This window comes from Canis lupus, chromosome 37 (assembly GCF_011100685.1).
Source record: "Canis lupus familiaris isolate Mischka breed German Shepherd chromosome 37, alternate assembly UU_Cfam_GSD_1.0, whole genome shotgun sequence".
NCBI classification, from domain to species: Eukaryota; Metazoa; Chordata; class Mammalia; order Carnivora; family Canidae; genus Canis; species Canis lupus.
This window is the reverse complement of record NC_049258.1, coordinates 10,987,289-11,006,672: the sequence shown is the minus strand read 5'-3', so window position 1 is coordinate 11,006,672 and position 19,384 is coordinate 10,987,289. Positions and strand designations below refer to the sequence as shown.

The 19,384-nt window shown below is 42.7% G+C and overlaps 1 protein-coding gene and 1 long non-coding RNA gene across 10 annotated transcripts in view; one reads left to right on the top strand and one right to left on the bottom strand.

Annotated features, from left to right (window-relative positions):
- KIAA2012 (uncharacterized protein KIAA2012 homolog) overlaps positions 1-19,384 on the bottom strand; it is a 130,067-nt gene that overhangs the window by 72,887 nt on the left and 37,796 nt on the right. For all 8 annotated transcript variants that reach the window (XM_038585384.1, XM_038585386.1, XM_038585381.1 and 5 more), the window contains one exon: positions 3,146-3,222. In XM_038585384.1, coding sequence (XP_038441312.1) covers positions 3,146-3,222 — 77 coding nt within the window. The remainder of the gene's footprint in view (positions 1-3,145; positions 3,223-19,384) is intronic.
- Positions 1,100-18,206, top strand: LOC106558328. Of its 2 annotated transcripts, XR_005385231.1 has the most exons (6): positions 1,100-1,300; positions 1,702-1,768; positions 2,909-3,171; positions 12,682-12,810; positions 15,782-15,843; positions 17,961-18,206. It is a non-coding gene; the product is annotated as an uncharacterized LOC106558328 (long non-coding RNA). The 2 variants fall into 2 exon arrangements; XR_005385230.1 differs by lacking the exon at positions 15,782-15,843 and having other exon boundaries at positions 1,106-1,300.

The window sequence follows — 19,384 nt, the reverse complement described above, 5'->3', positions numbered from 1 at the left end:
AAAAAAATAAAAAAGAAAAAGAAAAAAGAAAAGTGAGAGGAGGCATACATCCCAAATATAAAATGGTACCTCCTGGTTGTCTCAATCTGCGCGTAAATCACCACTCAGGATAAATATTTTTCCAAACTTGTTTTCTGTTGCTATTATTTTTGACATACGTTGTTTATTACGTCTTTTACTTATTTATCTCACTCGTTCTCAATGTTTTTCTTGTAAAATTCAACGTCATCTTCATGGAGCATAGACAGTGCAGACATAGTGCTGCCGTGGTGAACACAATTTTTAAAAAACTTTTTTTTTTTTAAGTTTTGCTTTTTCTGCGCCTACAGCATAGATATGTTAACGTCTCCTGCTGGAATTTTCATTTACGATTTTAATACTTTTTTTTAGGTGCTGGTCACCTCACCCAACCTGCAGCCTCTACAGAGAGGCCCTGGGGAAGCGGAGAAGCTTCTCGAGCGATTGAAGTCAGCCACCGCCGTAAGAGCAGCCCTTGGTCGCCGACGGTCCGCGGGAACTAATTTCTCTTAATCAAATGAAAGGCCCGAGGAGGAGCCACGAGGCAGAAAGGAAGCTGAGTGTGAAGGAGGATACCAAGTCCTGTGAGGAGGCCGAAGGACCCGCATTAATAGGGGGGCATCGTACCTTTAGGACTTCAGAACTGGCAAGGCTCCATGTGCAGCTATTAATATGCAAAAAATGCCTTCATAAATACTTGATTCTGTTCACAGTGGGGAGGCAGCTCATTTGAAAGAGGAAATGGGAGCTTGCAGTTGAAACATGTCTGCTTGTCTCCTTTTTCTTTTTTCACTGCCCTTTTCATCTGCGCGTTCGCCCTCGCAGTCTCTTCCCCCTCTTGCGGCGGCTCAGCCCGCGCCTCCGCCTCCCAGGAAGTCGTGGCGGGCGCTGCGGCTCCCAGGCCTGCGTGCGGAGCCGCCCGGGGGCCTGCGCGGCGGCGGCGGCGCGGGGCGGGCGGCGCGGGGCGGGCGCCTCAGGCGCGGGCCGGCGGGCGCCTCAGGCCTCCGCGCTCTTCCGCCGCGCGCCGCCGCCGTTTCCAGTCCGGCCGCTAGGGGGCGGCCGCGGGCGCCCTCCCGCTGCCGGGGCCTCCACCCGCGAAGCGGGGCGCGCCTGGCTCGCCCCCTCGGCACCGCGCCCCCAGCCCCGTCAGGGCTTGTTTCCCGCATCTACGGGTGACTTGCCGTGAAGACGTGCTGAGGCCCAGGCGGCCCTCCCTGGCTTTGGTGGCGTGTTTCCCCGTCCCCGCAGCTGGCGCAGCGACACAGAAGCGCAAGTGCTTTAGGTGACCCCACTGCGCCCCGCGGCCAGCGCCCCGTGGGGCGAGGGAGAGGCCGAGTCGGGGAGGGGCTCATGGGAGGGAGAGAAAAGTAGAAACTGATGCGGATGCAGATCAGCCTTGGGTGCCCCCCCCCCCAGCTGCCTCACCCTGCAGGGAGCCCACTGGGTTTGCCCGCGGCCCATCAGGGCACGGAACTGAAATCTGCTGGGCACAAATTTGTTTCTAAATCCTTTCCAGATGCTTTATAGTCAACATGAAATTAGTCGTTTGCATGGAGTCAGTTGAGGAAGTAGTTACAATTTTAGTCGGTGATTAATCTAATAAAGGGCCATTAGCCTCCAGAAGGGAGGGGTGGGAGCCTCCTCCCCCTTCCTCAGCCTCACCCCCACTCTCCCTGTGTTTAGGGGCTGGCGGGGCTCCCTAGACGGTCTCCTCGGATGCCTTTCCTTTTGGGGCCCACTTGAAAAGGAGGTAAGACTACTTGCGACTTGGACAAACCCACCGGTTCTGTGGGGGAACAACGGCCCTCTTCACGAAAGAGGCCCCCGAAGTTCGCAGAGTGAGCCGGTCGGCCACAGCTTCACAGGGGAAGCCTACGTACGATTAGAGTTTAAGGCCCTCGGTCTGGTGCGCCCCCTTTCTGACTGCAAGGTTAATAATTCGGTCTAGGGCTTAATTTGACAGGACTGAGCCACTCTTTTATGGCAGGTGATATTAGGTCTCCTGAAATACAGGCAGGGGAGCTGTGTGAATTTGGAGCATGTTTAGGGTTATGTGAGGCATCTGCAAGGCCTTTGGAATTGTGGAATTATCAAAATATAGCATAGTTATATTTTCCTTAGTCACAGACTCTCTTAAAAAAGAAAACCTTCTAGATCCCTCATAAAGGCTTCAAAGCAGGAATGCAAAAAAAAAAAAAAAAAAAAAAAAAAAAAAAGAAGAAGCAAACGTTGGTTCAGTGGTTCCTCAGTAGCAGGAAGGGTCAGCTCAGCTGTGTTTTACCTCAGCAGAGGCCTGGCCCAGGCCTGGGGTTCTAACAGTGAGAGTTCAGGTCCTTCCTCAGAACCCAGCTAGGCACACACAGGAAAACAAAACTACTTTTATTATTATTGTTTTTTAATGAATGTGTGGCCAGAGGAGAAAGCCGGGCTGTGGCAGGAAGCCAGGGATAAGGGAGGTCATGCCCCCTCTCCTAGCCCAGGCTGTCGCCCAGCAGGAAGAGACCTGAGAGTGCCCTGGAGCTGTGCTGCCTCTCTTCAGGTTCTCTGAGACCCTGGGGACAGCTCTAAGAATTCCCCTGAGTTGTCTCTCTAGAGTGAATTTGAAGAGTCCCAACCTCAAAGCTTCAAATAAAGGAACAAACTTAGAAATATTTGTGAATGTGCATCCTTGAAACGCTAATAGATATTTCTGACCCATCCAAATGAAGCATTTGTCTCCTTTCTTCATAGTATCCTTACATTTATTTCCCTTGATTGTTACTCTTCCCCCTCCCCATTGGAATAAGAGTTGAATGGGAAAAAATGGACCCTTTAGCACAGAGTCTTAGTGCCAGCTGCCTTGATGGATGATACCTTTCTGTGTTTCCTTATTCCCTTTTTGACTTTGCAGAAGTCAGGGAAAGGCTGATTCAACTCATTCAGGCACACGAAGAGCCACACAAAACAGCCCAAGTTGAGCTGACATTCCAAGGAACCTCTGTGATTTTATAATCCACTTGTCTCATTTTATTGATGAGGCAAATGAGGTCCAGAGAGATGAAGACTCTCACCCAGGGTCACACAGCAAGCCAGCACAAGAACCCAACATCCTGCCTCCCAGTTTCATGCTGTTCAGTCAATACTGTACCTGCTTCTCTGGCTTTTGGGTCAAAGGTGAGATTTCATTAAGATTCGTGAGAAGATAGGTTCTGGATTCAGTGTTTGCTATGGTGAAAGTCACAGAGAAAAAAGATTAAAGTTGTCAGATCTAGGTCTCATTAATTTTTTTATATACTATATACATACACATCCAGGTCATGTGTATAAGATTATAAACACACACCTATGACATTTGAATTTACTCGCCAAACAACATCTGTACCCTCTATAAGCACCATCTAAATACCATGTTATGTTGAGAAGTTATATTCAAATTTCTATTTTTCTTGTCTTGATTGCTCTTTCAAAGAAAAAAGTAAATTCTTTGTGCTACGAAAATTCAGATAAAGCTGGAATTAAAAAGGAAATATTGATGGAAAAAAATCTGCTGATACTGTTGAATATAAATTTTGCATGATTGTACTTCACTGAAGTAGGAAAATGCTTCTGCAACCTTCCAGATAGAGAGATCAGAGATTTCCCTTTTCCCTTCTCATGTGAGGGGGCTACAGGAGAAGTGGAAACATAAAACAAAGGCAAAGGCCAAAGTAGGGCTCGTGAGAGGGGACAAAGGAAAATTGCGGAGGTTGCCATGAAGCAGGTGCCATGCAGACAATGTGGTGTTACTCTGCATGACTGTCCTCCGTGGTTGCATGACCACTGCCCTCCACAGATATGGAAACTTAGGTTGTAGAACAAGTGAGGTTTTCAGAAATGATTTGAGCCCAAGACTCCAACCCCATGCTGCAAAAGGATAGGATTTATTTTGTTTTCCTTTTTATTCCTAAGAAAGTGAATTTAATGTTTATAAAGGAATGTTTATTTGAGAACAGATTTAGCTAAGCACGTGGCTCCACTGACAAGGGTTTTAGTCTCTAGTGTGGGTGGAGTGTCCAACAAAAAGTTATTTCTATGCTTGCTACTTTTAAGAGCCCATGGCATCTTTGTCTCTTTGACCTGAAGCTTCTACTCATTCCTTGTGGGCTGACCTTTCCTTTTCTGTTGTTTCTCAGCTGTCCTGTTCTTGTTTGAAAGGACAGATTTAAACAGCTGGGGAAACTGAGGCCCAGAGAGTGGTTTCAAGAGATTGGCTTAAGGCTAGTCCTTGAAATAGTGTAAGACCAGAACCTGAACCCAAATCTCCTGACTTAGTATCTAATGCTTTCCCTTCCACATCACACTCCTTCCATTAGCCTCACTTGAGCTTGCCACATCACAGCTGCTTGGCCATGATCCATCCTTTGGACAAATCCAGCCCAGCAGAATTGTGTTGAGAGGAGGTTCACTTCACTGTGGCTTGGAAGGAAACTTGGGTCTTTTAGAAATGAAACTTATAAATTCTAATGCATAAAGAAAGTTCTTGCAACACCAGGAGAATGAATCAGTCAGCCAGAGTTCAAGAAATGTAAACACATTTTTAGATAGGAGACTAAAAAAATCGCTTAGGACTTCTCCATCTCTTGGGTCAAGACCCTGGTAATTTACTGAGGTCCATGCTGTCAAGGAGGAGACACAACTCAAACTGCATTCCTGGGAGATAAAGCAATGGGGGTGGTAAAACTTCCTCTCCCAACAATGTGGCTGGATCTACCCTTGTTATCAAGTTGAAGAAACTGATTGACCCATCACCCAATGCAGGCAACTGGCTGTGAACACAGGCCTGGCTCTTTCTCATCATTCCGAGCTGATGTGTACATTCACAGACTACAGACTGCACAACTTCCAGGCCTGCCTGAAACTGGGAGCTCGGAGTCTTTCTGTGATGAACATTTCTGCCACTAAAGAGATAAACAGAAAACACATTCCTTCTCTGGCTGCCCACCATCAGGCCAGAACAGATTTTCAAATGCTAGCATTAATCTAACCACAGGCTTTTAGCAAGGAGATAGCATTCCCACCAGATAATCAGGCTGTTTCAGAGATGACCCTTACAAGTTGGGGTCTCATCCCAAACTCCTCTGCCTTTTTCAAATCATGGGATCCTTCACCAAACACTCAAAAGCAGGAAAGAGCATCTGATTCTAGCATGGAATAGGGTGCCTTAAAATTTCCTTCTATTTAAACCTATGTTGATGATGTTTAATTCCCAAGTTGTCTTTGTTTGTTGTTTTGATAAAAATGAAATATAGTCCTATTTATTCCCATTGTTTCAGAATGCTTATTTCCCTTGGTATGGGATACTCTGGTGGGTCTCATTGGTATCAGAATAGAGACTAAACTAAAAAGTCATCTTATCAGGCAGACTAGGCCACCTGACTTCGTGGTTGTGTGTCAGGGCTTGGGAAAGGACATCAGACCCACAGGCTCCAAAGTGGCCAAACATTCTGTGGTTACAAGGGCAGTAGCTTTTGGAGGTACATTTAAATATGTTTAGGGCCTTTTCCCACACATGTCATTTCTGAGGGATGAGTACTCTTTGATCCCTAGTATGCTCTCATGACACTTCCCCCATAATTTGCAGTGGTTCCTCATTGGAGAGGGGATATATCTACTGCCAAACAGATCTCAGAAAGCACTCTGCCTTCTCACAGCTTTACACATGGACCTGCTGACCCTAGCAGAAGCCAATGGGAGGAGTCCTGAAAGTCAGCTTTTTTACCTTCATGGTTTTGTATTTGTGGTCAAAAATGGAAAATCCAAAGGCAAATTCCAGATTAATTTAAAAAATCTTCCAGTATGAACTAAACCATAAAAGGAAGATAATTCTGGTGCCTTTACATAGCCTTGCTGACCTTTTCTTAAGTATGATATCTAAAAATACTTTATTTTATATGATATGACTCAAGATGCCTATGATCTATGGAGTGTTTGACGTGTTATAATAAATCTTGATCTGATTGTTTAATGCAGGAAACCAAGACCCAAGATGGCCTTTTGGTATTGTCATTATCAAATTATTGGGATAAGATTTAAGACCTTGATTATGCTACACATTTTTTACTTTAAATCTTGGGTGAAGAGGAGAGTGAGATGGGCATATCAAACAGTTACTCAAGACCTGAGAAAATCTCCAAGCTAAAGACATACCCCAAAGAGCTCTATTAAAGGAGCCAAGTAGATTCATCTAGAAGATATACATTGGTCTGAATTTGAATATGGAAATGCCTAGTAAATGCAAGGGCAGTATTTTTCTTACAAGTTGGAATAAGAGTTCTTTTACTTGCTTATATCTTCTTAGACCAAGTCTAGTTCAGTCTCAAGGGTTTGGATTTAGCTTTGGGAACACCAAGTTCTCCCAAAAGTTCATAAATTATTTTTTATGGAGAGGTCCAAAGGTACATGGCAGTTTACCAAACCCAGAATGGAAGGCAAGCTAGACGGCAGAATCTAAATTCAAGTTTTGTAGCAATAAAATATCAACTGCACAAGAAACCCTTCATTCAAGATACATTGTGGGATTAATAAGGATACCTGTGATGGAAGACTGAGGAAGAAGAGAATTAACAAGAATGGCTGAAGGTGGAGCTACAAAGTGGCCAACCAATTCAATTCAGGTGGTGATCTTTTTTTTTTTTTTTTTTAAGATTTTATTTATTTATTCATGAGAGGCACAGAGAGAGAGAGAGGCAGAGACATAGGCAGAGGGAAAAGCAGGCTCCCCATGGGGAGCCTGATGCGGGACTCGATCCCAGGACTCTGGGATCACGACCTGAGCCAAAGGCAGATGCTCAACCACTGAACCACCCAGGTGCCCCTCGAGTGGTGATCTTAATTCTATGAGAGATACTATTCTTGGTCACTCCTTCTCAAATAAGTATAGACGTCTGGTCTTCTAGCCTTTGGGCTTACCCCCTTCAATCCATTTTTCAGATAGTTGGAAGAGTCATTTCTCTAAAATAAAAATCTGGTTATATTAATTGTGAGATCCTGCATAAATAGGATCTCACAATCTTTGGGATAAATTTCTCAGTTGTTACTATGGCTTTTCATAATCTAGCTCTTGCCTACCTCACTAGCTAACTGCACTTTTCCCCACTCTCTTCTCTTCCTGTGCCCTGGGGGCCAGTGATTATAAGCTGCTTACACTTCTCCCATGTCGCCATGTTCTCTAACCTTAAGGTGGTCCCTTTCCCTGGAGCATCCCTTCCTCTTCTTCACTTGGCTAGTTCCTACATATATCTTTAGAAAGTCATTCCAAAAGCCTTCTCAAAGGCTGAGTTAGTCTGTACTTATTTATAGCTGTCACCATAATCTACTGTGGACAACACGAAGGCATGGACTTTGTTTCTCAACTGTATTCATGTGCCTACCCCAGTATATGCATTAGTAGATGGTCCCTTAGTGTTTGTTTAATGAATAAATGAATAAGCAATTCTATGTGCTTTGTAAAACAGACTCACTCTCTATTGGACATTTTCCAATGCTTGTGACTTCATTATTTTTTCAAATAAGGAATTGTAGAGAACTAAGACAACAGTAAATGAAAAGCCATAGGCCACAGGAAAATGTGTGAAAAAAGCTAGGAGAAAAAAAATCCTAAAGAAAAGCCTCATGCTTCTTTATGCCACAAATGTCAGAGGCATGAGGAAATGGAAAGGAGTATTTATGGATTACTAGTTAATAAAAGTTATAATTTTTTGGTCATTCTGACAGAAGAAAAAATAATATTCTAAACTTTATTATAGGTTGAAAGATATAACTGGTACTATACTCACACACTCATACATACACACCCTACCATACCTTAAAATCCATACCAGCCTTAAAATGCATTGTGCTAAACGTTACTTCACTGCTTGAACAAGGCCCTGACCCCTTGTGCATATTATACAGTAAGTGAACAGCAGATTCTGGCTATTTAGAAGAATAGCTATTTGTGGCTATTCTCACATTCTGAGAATTTCAAGAATCCTTAGATTTGTGAATACCTCTAGTGTATTTCATATTCCCAATAAAAAGAAGAGGAGTTCTTCAAGTTCTTAATGAGTCTATAAATAAAGGGTTAGGGTGATTTATAAAATTATTTTTTTTCCAGAGAATCATAAAAATGTTAGACCACATCACTTTCTCTTATTTTTATCATCAGCTCCAGCAGTTGGCCTTCTATTTAGGGCCATTTAGCAATATTTATATAAAAAGAATCAGTATTCCTCTTTTTGAAAAATAACTTCACAAGAGCAATTGCAGGTGTTGTAGTGAATATAGATCACAACAGTGAGCTATGGGTGCTCAGAGGAGAGCAAGGTGAACTCACTAGCTTAGTGATGGTCTTTTGTTTTCCAGCCTTAAAGCTTTGATTTGATTCCATGCCTCTGTAAGATGACATATTGTATGTGTCACTGATTTGTGAAGTCATTTGCAAATAGTTGAAGCTGACCTTCAAGTTCACAAATACCCAAAGCCCACCATTATATAATTCTTTATAATCCTATCATTTTTCCTGAAAATAGTCATTAAAACCAAATGATCAAAAAGAAAACAAAGAGTTGTGAAAGATCTATAGATAATTCCAGTGAATAGATGTCTTAAATTGCTCTTTGAACCCAGTTGCAGGGAGTATCAAATATTTTCAGAATACTGTTATATCCATTTTCTTAAAAACAAATGGTAATTTTAAGGCCAAAGAGATGCAAGAATTTTTTGTTAAGGTTATTGAGCAAATCAAAGGAACAAATATTTCCTACATCTAAGCCTTGAAAGAGGTTCTCTAGCCTATGTGAGCGGTCCCATTGGAAGGGGGAGTTGTTATTTAAGGGGTATAGGATCTCAGTTTTGCAAGAAGAGTTCTGGAAATTGGTTGCACCATGATGAGAATCTACTCAATGGTACGGAATGGTACACTTAAAAATTGTTAAAATGGCAAATTTTATGTTGTATATATTTTACTGCAATTCTAAAAAATGACAGGGGGTAGGAAGAGATGAAGAATTGTATTCTCGGCAGAGGCAACAGTATATTCAAAAGCTTGGAAATAAAGAGATTTGCATGAGCCTAAGGTCTTCTAGCTACTAGAAGTAGAGAAAAGAGGAAATGAACCTTTTTCTTTTCTTTCCCTGAATATAGAGCTTGCCATGGGGCAATTCTGAAATAGTCCAAGTTTGTCGTTGGCACTCTACCATTTCCCTTTCTGTACTTTTCTTTTTCTTGTGCCTTCTTCTCTATATAGCTGTTTCTGTTCATCTAAGCCCTCTAAGGCAGTCAACTAGCCATGCATGTTTCAATGCTTAAACCTCTCTTCACTCTGAAATTACCCACCTCTCTTCCTATCTCTGTCAGAATTTTTAGTCCCTCAAAGCAGCTAGTTCTCAGGTAGGTTGCAAGAGGACAGCCATCTGATCAAATAATTTTTTTAAACTAAAGGGTGAATGACTATTATCAGAAGTATCAACCTTTTAAGAGAATACTTCTGAATTCAAAGTGAATCTATTAATAAGATTTTAATAGTAGAATGAAGTGAAATTATAACATTTTTGGCCATATTAGTAAGAATGTTTTTGGTCTGGAGAGCTACCCTGTTATGGCCTCTCTTCCTAGAAAATCTGTCTCAAGAGTTTGGCTTCTCCCAAATTATTCCTACTTTTTTTTTTTTTTTTTTTAGCTTCTTCTCTTCTTATGTCTCTAAAAGTTGCAAATCATTTTCAGTGTTACCCACCAAAGGGTGTCTGATGCTAAGTAAGGGGAGTTGGGGGAGAAAAGGATGTACAACAGAAACCATTTATTTGTATGGCTTATAAAATCAGGAACTTCCAAAGGCTCCATTTTGTCAGATGGAAACATGCCTGTTTACATTGACATCACTGCTAAACATGCATTGTGATAAAAATGCAGGCTTCTGGGGTTCAAATCACAGCCATTTAGCTGTGTGCCCATTTACCTTGGGCAAGTCACTTAACCTCTCTGAGTCACATCATCCTAGATGAAATATGAGGATAGCAATAGAATTTACCTCATATCATTGCTGTAAGGACGAAGTAAAATAATGAATGTAATGCCCTCAGCACAAATGTTTGGCATATCAAAGATAGATAACAATGATAGCTATCATCTCCATCATCATCATTATCATCCTCCTTCACTACTAGAGGGCTCCTATTAAGAGCTGTTCTGGCCCAGTTCCAACCAACAAGTGAAAAAGAACAGAACTGACACTGAAACTTCCCACCATGGTCAGGATGTCCATCCAAGGAGAATGGCAGGAGGCGTAATGCAGAATGCCAGGCTCTCAACTACTTCTCTGCTTACAGATTTTGAGATTGGCAAGCGTATGATTGTGCCTTTTCTCTTTCTAGTTTTGTAGTCTCTGGCAAAAACAATTCCTTCCCCTCAGCTCTGGCTCCAGCACTCCATCTGTGACATTGCTTCCTGTCACTATAGCAGGTCCCTCATTCAGGATTCATTGCTGCCTGCCCCAAAATAAGCAGTGAGGAAGACCACACACATTTCTCTATTAATCAAAGACGATTTTTAGGAGAGAGGGAAGGTCTCTACATAATCATCCTTTCCCCCGGTCTGAGGCAGAAGCAGCAATGGTGGTAGACAGAGGATGAGCTACAAAGTCAACCTACACTCCTAGTTTTTGCTTCTTTCTAAATGGGGGAATGAAGTATAAAAGGGAGCTTGGAAGAAGTAGTACTGGCCTCAGTCCTCCATTTAGAATACATGTTCAAGAGTGTTTTCCAGATACTTTCCTCATTTGTGGTGGCGCAGGCTGAGCTGTGCAACATCCACCTCATTATAATGTGAATTGTGCAGCATATGACCTGCGGAACCCATAGGACACCCCTGCAGATTTTTACTGGGCCTGCTAAGCACAAGTACTTGGTCTAGCTCCTCTTCTCGCCTAATATTTATACTCAGGCCACAGCACACGGGGCTACCCATGAGTAACTCCTGAGGATACCACATTTCTGAGGCTCTCCAAGAAGTGAATCCTCTTCCCTACTTATTGCTATATTAGGGGAGAAATTGCATGTTTCTGGAGGTCTCAGTATAAAATAATGTGTATGCGAATCACATGATATAGAGGAGAAGTAGAGGTGACTTTTTTAGAGAAAAATCTTACTTCTTAGGGGACGCTGAATACTAGACCCCTCCTTTTCATGGCTGGTATTTGAATTGACAGATTCATAGGCTGAAAAACAATAGGGGTTTTACCTATGAGTGTGAAAATGTCTTGAAAAAAAGCTATTTTTCTTACCTCAAGACAAGGGAAAACCAAGTGGAGCTTTGATGCTTAAGCCTCATAATAAATTGAATGGTTTTTTAAAAAAAAATCTGTTGATGCTATCATGGAGAGAAGGTTGATCTGGGATTTTAAAAGCCTGGAAGAAAATAATACTTTTATTTAAGATGTTTAAGGGTGAAATCCTGTAGGGACTGTGATGCTGAAATTCTGAGAGGGGAACTTTTGATGGAGTAAGAGCATGAAATAGTTAATGCTTGACACATGCTGTGAGGAGATGCCCAGATTTGAACAGCAGATGTGCTGTGGGGCCCCAGTGCATGCAGCAATAGGGGGATGACAGACAAGTGTGAGGAGCCCCAGCCTGCAGCTGTAGCACAAATACAAGGGTTGGACCAGGGGGGACAGGAGGGATTCTAGCCCATCTGATTCTAGCCAAGAGGACAGACAGGCTTCTGCACAGCCCTAATTTTTTTTTTCAATCTCTTAAAGTTACCTTGGGCGAGAATTATTTTCCTGGCTGTCCTTGTCAGTCAAAATGAAAACTAGTTAAAACAATGCTGTTTCAATGAATGAGGAGAATTTGCATGATGTTCCAGAGAAAAACAGTTAAGGGAAGGGGGTGGTGATGATAGATGGCAAAGAGGTCAACTGAATGGATCTGAGATAGAAGAATAGTTTTTAATGGGAAATTTGGGAGTGTGTGTGGGGGCGGGTGGTTAGGGGTTTGGGGTATATGAGGTATTGAAGAGATACCAATAGGAAGGAAAAGTGAGGGAGAAATCATAGAAAATTCAACCTGGAAAAGACTTTGAGATCTTCTAATTGCCCCTCCAACTCATATCCAAATACACGTATGTATGTATGTATGCATGCTTCATTGTCTCATTATGGATGATAAATACCCTAGACAGGTTGCCAAAAAAAGAATGTTCGTTTTTATTGATTTGCTAAACTGTGGTGGGCTTGGAAAAGCCTGTTCCTGGGTGTTTTTCCTCCCTGGAGTGCACAGACACAGCCGTGTGCACACACATAACTTAGGCTGAGCAGGGCAACTTGGGATTCTAAGAACCAACACTAGAGAGAGGAAAAGCCATAATTAGTGTTAATTGTTGACCCTACAGTTCAAGAATAGATGCTCTTGAGAATGGGAAATGAGAACAAACATTAATTATTGAGTAGGGACCTTGGAGACAGACACTCTGGATTAAAAGGAGGGAGATAAATTGCATAATGAATGTTAATTTTCCCTCAAAGAATTGAGTGGTCGGTGGTTGGAAAGGAAAAAGAGGCTAAAAACAATCATGAAAGAGAAACCTCAATGTGTGCTGGGGTAAGAGGGTATAGGAGGGTTATACACACACTTTCCATCACTGCTTGCTGCCTTGCCCTTTGCCTTACAGCTCCCAAGAAATCTGCTATCACAGTTTTCCATAGGACTCTTACTGTTTACCACAGTTGTATGCTAGGAAGCTCAACCACTTCCCCAAGAATACAGAAGCCAGAAAACAGGCCCATTGCACACTGAGAAGGTGAGAGGTGTGTGATGCTGGAATTTATTTTATATGTGTGTTGGTGGGAGTTTGACTTAAAAATGAGAGTGATGGCTGAAGCTGAATGCCAGTCAGGAGAGGGCTGTGGCCCTGTGTGTGCTGCCCTGGGGGTGATGGGACCCGGGGTCTTCCACTCTTGCTTTATCTTAACTACAATACTTCACACACACAAACACACACACACACACAGCCCCCAAAGAAACCCTCTTCACTGAAAGTGAAAACAGAAGAAAGTAATTTGAGTAGAAAATTGGAGATGAGCCTTGCAGCCAGTTTTGTAGAGACTCTGTTATCAGGCATGTCCCTGGCTGCTAGGATTCAGAGGGCTGGTACACAACCCCACAGCCTGGCTGCACCCCCTACATCTGCGTGCTGCCTTCTGTTCAGGCCCTCATCAGCTGTTGCCTGGATGGCTCTGCAGTAGCCTGAATGCTCAGCCTTGTCTCTTGCCTGTTCCTTCATGCTGGCACATGTGCTAGGTTACATGACATGCCTCCTCAAACATCTGTTATTCCTTGTTGCTTAAAAAGCAGCATCACAGCTTTCTCCTGGAACACAAGGCCTCTCTGGTCTGGCCCTGGCCTGACTTTCAGCCCCATCTCCTCCCGTGAAGCCCCTCACCATCCATTCACATGGGCTGCTCATCATTTCCCACATGCATTCTACTTTCCTGTCTGTCTTTGTCTTTGTTCATGCTGGCCCCTTGGTTGGCCGTGTCTTTCTCTCTTCTTTGTTTATCCACATCTGCTAGTGTCTCAAAGGTCAGTGCAAATGAGATTTCTCCGCAAAAATCCCTCCCAGTCCCCTAGGTTAGAATTAATTGCTCTTTCCTTGAACACCTCAGAATTGTGTTGGTTAGGTCTCTAATACAGGTAGAGTTAATTGCTTCTGAGTCTGTCCTCACTTGATCTGTGAGGCCCTGAAGGGCAGTAGCCACAGGTGCTGAGCCTCGGAAGTGGGGTGAGAAGAGCACGAACTCTAGGGTCTAGGGTCGGTAGGCCTGGGAATGAATAAGCTCACTGCCTACCAGATAAAATCAACATGCACAAGGGAGTTAGGCTCCTATGTTTCAGTTTCCTCACCTATGATATGTGAATGAAAATACTCATATCATGGGAATATTGGGCTGAGGGAATGAGATCACACAGTGGTTGAGAGTGTTCTCTCAATATCAATGTCCTTCTCTGTCCCTAGCATATTGTAGGTGTTCAGTACATTTTACTAAGGGAGTCAGGCATACCTGTTAATGGGTCTTCTCTCTTTTAGGTCCAATAATTTTATATCAGAATTTTACTTACTACTTTACAAGATGTACTGCAAGTATGATCTGTTTGGGTTTTTTATTTTTTTATTTTTTATTTTTTGAGAGAGCGAGTGTGCATGTGTGAGTCTGGGGCGGGGAGGGAAGGAAGGGAGTGAATCTTCAAGCAGATTCCTTGCTGAGTGCAGAGCCACATGGGGCTCGATCTCATTACCCTGAGATCATAACCTGCATGAGATCATGATCTGAGCAGAAACCAAGAGGTTTCTCTTGGTTTCTCAACCAACGGAACCACCTAGGTAACCCAAATATGATCTGCTTTGTTACAAAGTATAAACTAGGACAGAAGATATTATTATAGTTACATTATTTTAGTTAAGGAATGTGGCAAGCTGCTGTAACAAAAAAAAAACTCTGAAAGATAAACATTTATTTCTCTTTTGGATAGGAGCGGAGAGGTAGGTGGGCAGACTGGGTGGCTTTGCTCCATGAAGTTATCTGAGCACTAAGGTTTCCTGTATCTTCTGGTTCCATTATCCCAAAGAGTATTGCCCTCTTCCTCATGGTTGAAGCTATTTTACCACCTCAGCCAAGTTCAAGGGGAAAAGGACCTCCTTTGGTAAAGAGAAGAGTGAGCAGTGTCCTTTTAAGAAAATGACTGGGAGTTCACATTACTCCTATTCACATCTTATTAAACACAACTTAGTTACATGGCCATGCTTGGTTGCAAGAAAATCTGGGAAACAATTTCTAGCCAGCAGCCATATATTCAGCTAAACTTAGGTGCTACTAATAAAAGGAATAATGAAAGAATGAATATTAGGGAACAATTATAGTCTCTGCTAGTCATGGTTTTAATCATTATCTATGGGCAGTGTTCCAAGAATGCACATGGTATTTTCTGCAATATTCAGAAGTAGATAAAGGGGATATACCCATAGGAATTTTAAATCTCAGAGAAGAAAGAAGAAAAAAGTAAAAAAGATAAAGGAAGTAATAGACTGCCTGGTGAGAGGCCCAGGCAGTAAGACTTAGTAGAACCTAAGAAAAGTAGCAATCAGTGTAGGCTGAGACATCACAATGAAGGTGGGAATTCAGCTAGTCCTTGAAGTCTGGACACTTGGACAAGTAAGACCAGAGGCAAGTATGATTTAGTGGGAAGAACTTTGACCTAAGTGGGCACAGAAAAATCTGGATTTGAGCCTTACATTTGCCACATAGAAGCTGTGTGGCTTTGAGCAAATCACCATGCTTCTCTGGGCCTCAGTGTCCTTATCTATAAAATGAGAGCATATTCTTTTTATTTTTTTTTAAGATTTTATTTATTCATGAGGGGCACAGAGAGAGAGGCAGGCTCCCCATGGGAAGACTGATGTGGGACTCGATCCCAGGACCCTAGGATCATGCCCTGAGCCAAAAGCAGATGCTTTTGAGCCACCCAGGCATCCCAAATGACAGAGTTTTCAAACTGTGGTCTTATAACTCCAGTGGCTTTAGAACCCCTGCCTAGGAGCCATCTTAGGAAGGGAAGAATTAGCTGAACTGTGGAGAAGTTGAGGGGACACAGACCAACTCCACTTCAACTGGAGCTCTGCAGTTTTATCTACTAGTGTCCTCAGCAAGTCTGTTGAGTACTTCCTCTGCTTAAACGATGATGGATGCAATGCCTACATTCACTCTTGACTCTAGGGCTCTGAAATGGAACAAATGCAAGGGAAGTAGAATTCAGTTTCACAGGCTTCGTAAAAAATGTAAGTACCATCATATGCAAAAAATAAAGAGGATCTAAATATTCTTTAGCACTTCATACTGATTTTTTTTCCTAAAAAATTTCCAGCAGATTCAGAGAGAACTATTATTTTTGACATTTTTCTTCTTTGGGAGGTGTAAAGTGCTGATGACACATTTTCAGCCAAATGTGAGGTAGGGGAATCTTTGTGCTCATAGGAATCATGAGAGGTTTTTGTCAAAGGGAAGGAGGCTCCCTAGTGTTTTTTAGTGGCTCTCTGCTGGTGGCTATCAGAACACCTTCGAGTATGGGCTGCTGGGGCTTTGCTGGCCTCACTGTGATGAGGGAAAGAACCCTACTTCTCTATGAAGTTCAGGAACAAGCACAGCTATCACAGTCTGCCCTGTGGTATATGTGACAGACCCAAATTAGCCCCATGCCGAGCCTCATGGGAATCTCCCATAATTTCTGTAAGGAGAGCATGTCGGTCAGAGCTTAGTGGAGAATGGAAACCACCAGGTATTTTTAAAAGGAATGGAGTTACTATACAGAACTTGATGCTTATAAAGTTGCCGTAGCAACTACCTCTGGACAGACTCAGTCCTCACGAGCTTGCTTGCCCGAGTAAGTAGCACCAAGCTTCTGCTTTTCTTCTGCCCTCCGTGTCCCTTGCAAGTGCAGCTCTTTGGCGGAACCCAAATTTGTATGCAGCCTCCTGATGGCAAAGGTTATCTGGGAAGTGTTTTTAGCCTTCTAGACTCTGCAATACAGGAAGGCCTACTGGAAGGAAATGCTGGGTGCCAAGTGACTCTATCCAGTCACGTTTTCCTTTATTTCAGTTGATCCGAGATCCCTAGAATTGTCAACATGATTTCTTATGGGTTGTTAACAAACACTGATTGAGCAAAAGGGCCTATTATACACTGGCTTCTTCTTACCTTCCTCTACTTCTCACTCAGAGAAGGATGGATTGTAGACCCTATGATTCAGAAGTGATGTTTGGAAAATGAAAACAAGAACAGTCATGAATTATTGAATGGGTGAGATACTGCTTCAGGATTCAGACAGCAGAGCTGCCCCACCAAGATGCCTTTGGGAAAAGGGCATATTTAGTAACATACAGCAAGCATTACAGCTAGAAGGAACCATAGAAAGCATCAGTTTAGCATGTTCCAAAGTGTGTTCCAAAAATGATTTAGATCCACATAATGCTTTGCTGAAAACAATAAAGAACAAAGTGGTCAAATACATTTGGGCAAGAGAAGGGATTCACATTAGGATATTAGAGCCCTTGTGAAACCCTGCAGTAGGGAATCTGCTTAGCTTTAACCCACTGACTTCCACACCTACTTAACCTCAGAACCTTTTTTTTTTTAATATAATGCCTGTTAACCTTGTGAGGAAATGGCATTCTATGGGACTAGATCTAATGGGACTGGATCTAATTCTGACTCTTCTTTCCCCATATGAGGAAGCTGAAGTCACAGCAGTGAAATTACTTGCCCATGATCACAGAAATCGCAGGTGGTAGAGCTGAGAATAACCTCAAGACTATGGACATTTAGTCTGGTTTCTTTCTTTTCTTTCTTTTTTTCTTTTTCTTTCTTTATGGTATGGAGGGCGGGAGGGAGGGAGGGGGAGGGGAGGGAGGGAGTGGGAGGCGGGCAGGTAAGGAAGCTTCCTTGCCTTCGAAGGCTGTCCAGCCCTTCCTCCTCCCCCCTCCCTCACCCCCCTCCCTCCCTCCTCCCTCCCTCCCTTCTTTTTCTTTCTTCTTTCTTTCTTTCTTTCTTTCTTTCTTTCTTTCTTTCTTTCTTTCTTTCTTTCTTTCTTGATTTTATTTATTCATGAAAGACACACAGAGAGAGGCAGAGACATAGGCAGAGGGAGAAGCAGGCTCCCTGTGGGGAGTCCAATGTGGGGCTCCATCCCAGGACCCTGGGATCATGGGATCATGACCTGGGCCAAAGACAGATGCTCAACCACTGAGCCATCCAGGTGCCTGTGGAGTTCTTTCTTTTTACTACTCACACTATTGTGTCTAAAGAACCTTTCCTCCTTTAAATCTCCAGGCATCTTCTTTAAGGCAACAGTTGCTAAGAGAAAGATTACTAAAGGAAAATCATATTCTTTTACCCATAGGTTGCCACAACCGGCATTATCACAGATGCCAAATGGGGAAAACAGAGAGAAAGTCAACCATTTAGTATATGTTTGCCTCCAAATAATCAGTGTTTTGAGACCAGCTGGGATATTCCTAGACCCTTCATCTTTCTGTTTACCAAATTGCAGATCACCAGGAAGTGACACGAAGTATATGATCTATTACCGAAACTAATTACCCCCAAAACTAGTGACCTTAGAACAATAAACCTTTATTATATCTCACACAGTTTCTGTGGGAATCTATGAATGGCTTTGATGTGTGATTCTGGTGCGGAGTTTCTCGTGAGGCTGCAGTCACAATGTCAGGCAGGACACAGTCATCTGAAGGTTTCACTGGGGCTGGAGCATCTCTTCTCAAGATGGCTCACCCATAGCCTGGGAAGTTTATTCTAGCTGCTGGCAGGAGGCATTACTTCCTTGCCATATGGACTTCTCCACAAGGCTGCTTGAATGGCCTCATGACAGACATGGTGGTTGGCTTTACCCAGAGTGAGTAACCCAAGAGAGAGAGCAAGGAGAGAGCCACAGTGCTTTTTATGACTGAGGCTCAGAAGCTACATACAATCACTTCTGTCATATTCTACATTTATTATAAATGAGCAACTATGTCCAGTCTACATATAAGGGAAACTCTCCCTTTTGGAGGAACAAATGTCAAAAAACTTGTGTACATATTTTAAAACTACCATATCAAGAAAAAGTTGTAAGAAAAATGATGCTAATTAAACGACTAAAACATAAGGAACATATTTGAGCCAGAAATCCATTTAGGACAAGAACAAGTGCTAATTGGAAAGTCTGAAAGAGATCAAGAATTTAAATTTACATGGGATCTGAAGTCTCAACCTGAATCACTGGCACAGACATCCTTGAACTTCTTGCAATGAAACACTTTTTAAAAGATTTGTTTATTTATTTGAGAGAAAGAGTGAGAGAGAGCAAGCGCACACGTGTGTGTGTGTGTGTGTGTGTGTGTGTATGCATACGCATATGCTGGGGGAGGGACAAAGGGAGAGAGAACCCTGAAGCAGATTCCCTGCTGAGCGCGGAGCCCAGCACCCTGAGATCATAACCTGAGCCGAAATCAAGAGTCAGATACTCAACTGACCTAGCCATCCAGGGGCCCTGCAATAAGACACTTTTGAATAAGAAAACTTCTGAAAGAAAACTTCTCTTGTGGCCACTGTGACTGGGAAGGTAGGTTAAGGATCTGACCCAAGGATAAGCAACATAGAGAGCATATCCACTGTTTTGACTTGTATCCATCCAAGCAAACTTTTCCTTTCTTCAGCCTTTGAATTTTCTATGTGTTGCAATATCCCAACATGACCAAGACAGTCAAATTCCAGCTCTAGCCTTCACATCTTTTTTTTTTTCTTCTGAAGGTTTATATCCATTTC